The sequence below is a fragment of the Poecilia reticulata genome, linkage group LG11 (assembly GCF_000633615.1).
Source record: "Poecilia reticulata strain Guanapo linkage group LG11, Guppy_female_1.0+MT, whole genome shotgun sequence".
In the NCBI taxonomy this organism is placed as follows: Eukaryota; Metazoa; Chordata; class Actinopteri; order Cyprinodontiformes; family Poeciliidae; genus Poecilia; species Poecilia reticulata.
Window position 1 is genome coordinate 17,994,935 of NC_024341.1, and position 5,673 is coordinate 18,000,607.

The 5,673-nt window shown below is 39.8% G+C and overlaps 1 protein-coding gene across 1 annotated transcript in view; it reads right to left on the bottom strand.

Moving 5' to 3' along the window:
• Positions 1–268: 268 nt before the first annotated feature.
• hsf1 (heat shock transcription factor 1) overlaps positions 269–5,673 on the bottom strand; it is a 17,294-nt gene continuing 11,889 nt past the window's right edge. Inside the window, exons 10-13 of the mRNA XM_008422362.2 lie at positions 4,444–4,585; positions 4,295–4,348; positions 3,384–3,426; positions 269–3,303 (exon numbers count right to left, since the gene is read on the bottom strand). Of these exons, the coding sequence (XP_008420584.1) occupies positions 3,116–3,303; positions 3,384–3,426; positions 4,295–4,348; positions 4,444–4,585 (427 nt within the window). The 3' untranslated portion in view covers positions 269–3,115. The remainder of the gene's footprint in view (positions 3,304–3,383; positions 3,427–4,294; positions 4,349–4,443; positions 4,586–5,673) is intronic.

The following is a 5,673-nucleotide window of genomic DNA, read 5'->3' on the forward strand; positions in this document are numbered from 1 at the left end:
GACTCATTACTTGCCTCGCATCTTTTTTTTTTTTAATGGCGTTTGAAAACTTGAGTTGCCACCAGCCGGCGGTGAAGAGCCACTTAAAGGGGAATTAAATTAAGAATAATTCAGGTGAATCTCGACCGTCTGATTGCGTATTAATGGCGTCAAACAGGATGTGATTGTAAATTGTGGTTTTGGACTTCAACAATAAAAGTCTTGTCTATTTTGAACATCAAACTGTTGCMTTTTGTCCGACTACATTGAAGCGAAATAATCACTCGGCTGTGTTTAAAACAATTTATTGAACAAAAGTTTTGCAACCAGAATACTTCAACATTCGACCCTCCTCTTCCCAACACGTAGAGAGCCGTCAAGAAAATTAAAGATGGATGGCTTGTTTGTTGGAATTAAACTCAAAAATCAAATGAAAAGTATATTATTCACTGCGGGTTTTACATGGCAGAGCTTCGTGTCTGTACAGCGTCTGACAAACCATCTGAGGACCGACGCATCAGGACATCAGGAGTCACCTCMCTGTCAGAGACTTGTGCTTGATACATTTAATCTGAGTTTATTGTAGGTCAGATTAAATCWTCTAAAAAGTATAAATCAAGTCTATCATTTATGATCTATATTTTTGTTTCGTATGGAGCAAGTGATTTGCTTAAAGAGCTTTTATTGAGATTATTGTGGCTTACGGCGAATGAAATCCCAAAATTCAGGTTCTCTGMAAATGTGAATGTTACAGAAGAGCAACAGAAAGTTTTAATCCAGAAATATTATGTTGATCAAATCTAAAACTGGAAAGTTGGGTGGAGGGAAAAAGTATGGTAGAAGGTGCMTGGGCAACATAAACTAATACAGGTGTAATAAGGAAGAGAAGCAAAGTCTAATCAAGAGTGAGATTAATTTCAGAGAACTCAATGATTTTATCTGCTGCAAAACTTAAATAYCATTGATAATTAGTMATTAAAACATCTGCAAACTGACCTCACCCTCACAGAGAATCTACCGGGTTTAGTCAAGATGGAGATGAAATACCAGATGAGCTGAAAACCAAGTTTAAAACATCATCAGTGCCTCYAAGCTACGCTGCATTGATGCAGTAATTCATGCAAATAAGTCCCAACCAGCCACTGACTGCAGACRTTTCAGTTTGTCTGAATTTCAGAATGAAACGTCCTTTTTCTAAAATTGTAATTTAATATTCTCAGAACCTGAATTTTGTTTTCCGTTAGATGTTGGCCATTGGAAATGTATCTGTGTGTGTGTAAAGGATACTCATGAGTTTATCCTTATGAAGTGAACTAACTTTTCAATAATTAAGTTAAGATTTGCATTTGTTCAGTTGTAGTATTTCCACATTTTGAGGCTAAACCTCCAGAAAGACAGTGGAGGGTTGATGGAGAAGTTAAAAGTGAGGAAAATGTGGCATACATTCTTCAGTGAAGTTGCAATCATGTTTTCTTAATGTGCAGCCCTTGTTTCAAACACACATCTTTGCTATTGTAATATATTAAACCTGCACAATCCCAGCCAAGCTTTCCTTATACATTTTTACATTTTAAATAAAACTAACTTCACTTTGAGCTCTGATAACCTTCCGCAGCTGAAGTTGGAAGTTTATTCAAATAAAACAAAAGTGAGTATAAAAGGTGAATCCACGCTTGAGACTGCGAGTAAAAACAATCTCGGATTTGTTTCAYTAAAACTGAAACGCGACACCTGATGTCCTGAAGTAAGTTTTTGCCATAAATCTGATCTGGTTCTGGCAACACTGGACCCAACGAAAGTACCGTTACACAGAAATGCCCCCACTCTAAACTCACTTTGGGGAAAAATGGATCCAAAATGTAGAAAACTGATGGAGCTGCGGCAAACTAATGTGTTTTAGACCAGACAGAGAAACCTTCTAGGAAAACCAAACAGTGATTTAACTTGTTTTCTGTGAGCAAGTGGTCCAGTCAAGACTCTCCAGCATAACAAACCTCWTGTTAAAAGTTTTTCCATCTTTTTATTTTGGAGATACTTTAATAAGTTTCTGTCGAAGCTCCAGCTCTGTCAGGAGTAGGCATGGGCCGGCTACCGGTATCAGAGTCCACCAAGGTTTTTTAAAAAGCCGCAGACCCAAAAAYCGTTGGGATTTTCCGTCATTTTGTTCCTTCCTAAAAGCTCAGAAAATACCAAAGAGACCAGAATTTTCTCTGACTTATTGCTGCGCTGTCCTGGCCATCTATTAAAACTTAAAACTCCTGCATCCTTTCCACTTTCCACTCGCAAAAACGCAGACAAAAGCTACAATATTCAGCACAACAAGCATTTCAAAAATCACTAAAACAACCAGGTGTTTTATTCTACAGCTCTGCTTAAATCTAAGTATAAAAATCCAAAATAATCAAGAAGTTTTGCTGATAACATAACAGCAATTTTAGTAGCAGTAGGGATATTTGCAGACTCATCGTGTCGTACAGGTTTGCGTACATACAGTGACACTGTAGCATCGTTCACACACCGTCAGATGTGTCGGAGCGGCCCATGCCTAATCGGGTCCGGCGTTAGAAAACACGCAGGAAACCTCAGGAGGAAAGGTCTGGACCGAAGCGTTCCTGTCTGATGAAACAACAGGAGGGGGGATAAACACTCTGCAATAAACTCTTCCGAAAATATTCCCATCCTCTTCTTCATGTTTAAATTATACACGTGAAAACAAATACAGCCATCAAATGTGACTTAAACATGCAACGCGGCGCTCACCGGGGTCACATGATCCCGACGTCACGCGCTGAGCGACCGCCTCCAGATCGCTCCGTGAATACACCAGAGGCGCATGTGACCCCGGTTTGTTTGTTTTAAACTTTTCATCGCTTTTTTTTTGTTTTGTTTTTTTACAACAAGCAACAAAGAAAGGTTTCAATTTAGGTGGCAAACAGAAAAATAAAACCTAAAATAAAAATCCTAAAGTATAGAAATGGATTAATATTGATTAATAACGTCTGCCTGATAAAAACATCACATTTGACCTAATGATTGATCTACAACCCATCGATTTCTTCGTCGTCGTCTATTGCTGCTGCTGAGCTGCTGCCCAGTGTCGTGTTGTTACTGAGGAGTCATTACATTCTTCAGGATATTAGAGGTTAGAGTCCAGTTGGGAGGGGCTCAGCAGGACGTCGGGCGGGTCGTCGCCGGCCGCCTCAGAGTTGAACAGCGGCTCCGTCTCGTACTCCAGGAGGGACGGGAGGTCGGCGTCGTCCTCCCCCAGGACCACCGGCTCAGTCAGGTGGAGAGGCGTGGCGGTGTACTGCACCAGCTGCTTCCCTGCGCAAATCAGAGCAGACACGGTCACCATGACAACGACAGGGGGGGGCGTGGGGCGAGTGAGGAGAAACGGTGCTCACCTGTTCTGTCTTCACTTTCTTTAGGGGCTTCGTCAGACAGCAGCTGAAAGGAAACACAAAGCAGCAGATACTGATGATCAATTCTGATTTTTTTTTTTTTTTAATGAAATACATTTTTTTGTGGTTTTGCGTGGTCGTTCATAATACTAGTTAACGCTGGATAACAACATGTCACAATAGACATGATCAATATCAACCGATAACACATCTGATAGGATATTCAATATTCTATCAAATGTATTATCTATTTGTATTGATCACCTGTCTATTATGATGTGTTTTATTGATTATTGTTAGTTACAGAATATTCACTGAGCTTCGATTCAGAACCACACAGTATTCTGGGAAATGTAGTCAGCAGAGAGACTTTACAGCCAACTGAGCAAGGTTGGTGGAATCAACTAACTCACTCACTCTTTGGTTACCTAGCAACAACTTGTKRAGKAACYTGTGGTTACCTAGCAACAACCTGTTGAGTAACAGTTTCAGGTTTCACCACCCTGCCTAAAAGTGGCTTAAAAATAAACAACAGGATAAAACAGGAAAGATAAAAACCTCAAGTTTAAAACAAAAAAAAAACTAATTAATAATTATCTATATCAACAATTATTGATCCACTTACATGAAATACTTATATCGTGTTTTTTGGGGGGGGTGAAAGATTGGAATTGGGTGAAAGAGACGCATATGAGTGGAGTTGAGTCTAATTTAACTAGAGAAGCATCAGAGAAACCCCGCCGGACTTTCATCCAGATTAACGGTCGGCTGGTTCAGAAGATCCCTCGACTTTTCATGTCAGGAGTCTCTTTCAAAAGATAAATATGTATTTTCCTAACAGATTGGCGTCATAAAGACGAGCTGCCATTAATAAAACACATATTGAGAAAGTGACATCCTGGACTTCAACTTACATTATCCAAACTTTCAATGTCGAAGTCTGCAGAGGAAATGGATGAGCTGAAGAACTAAAACACAAACAAAAAGATTCAATGAATACATGCATGTACCGACAATATAAGACTCGCACAATAAAAAATAAATGAATCACGACCAAACTCACCTCCATCAGGGGAGACGGGTCAAAGGTGAAGGTTTGAGCGTTCAAAATACCCTGCAGGTTTTCCAAACCGTTGTCAATACTGTCGACGTGATCGGAGAGTTCGCACCTGGGACACAACCAGAGGGAGAGACACCGGCGTGAGATGAGCCGTCAGGTCTGATCTTATTCTGCGTTTTTTTTTCGCCCGCATGAAGAAAACAGTGCTTTTCTCAATACCACCGAACTTATTTTCAGAAACGTATCAGTTTCAAGTTTGCGATCCCTCACCTCATTTGTGCCTGCTGAGAAGGAGACTTTTTAAAGGTGACCTATTATGATTCCTTGAACAGGTTAGGATAGGTCTATGGGTAATAAAGAAAGATGTTCCTTATTTTTTTTTTTTTTCTTTCAGAAAATCATTTTTGGATAATGAGATTTCAGTCTGCTCAGTTCTGTCTATTTTRATGTTTCTGAATGAGTCTCTTGTACCTTTAAATCCAAATAAGCTGCTTCTGGCCACGCCCCCAAATCAACATTTACACTCTTAAAATGGCTGCAAACAGATGCACAACTATACATCTTTGAAAAGCAACCAACAAGTGGCTATAGGATGATAAGCCGGCAATAAAACTCTTGTCTTTTCCAGCAGCCATTGTACAGCGCACATAGCGGTATAAACAAATTAACAAAATGTGCAGGAGCTCAACCTGGGTTGCTAGGTGATGGAGTGGAGTTCCTCAGGGGTTGCTAGGTAACGGGCGGGGTCCACTGGCTCGGGGGAGTTGTCTGCTGATTATTCGGGAAGGTTTTGAAACGGCTCATTTTCCAGACACCACAAAACGTTAACTTGTTGACAAAAATCAGCTGGGTGATTTTTTTTAAAGCGACTTGGCTATTTTTAGAAGCCATAGAGACTTAAGTGGAAGTATAAAAAGATGCAAATAGTGAATTATGCATAATAGTTCCCCTTACAAACACGATCTAGGTGTATCACCATCATCTTTGAACTAAAAAAAAAAAAAGAGTGGAACACAACTAAACTGCCAAAAAATCTGGATTTCTAAAAAAGCAGTAATTGTGTTCTCATTTAAATATTGATCAAACTTATAAACATTTTCCTGGATATTGACGCTGCATGTCGCACTCCCCTCTAAAAATATGCACTGCTGTTTCTTTTCCCATGAAGACAAAAAGGAAAATGCAGAATAACACCAGAGATGTAGAAACTCAGGTCTGAAAACTTCAGCAATC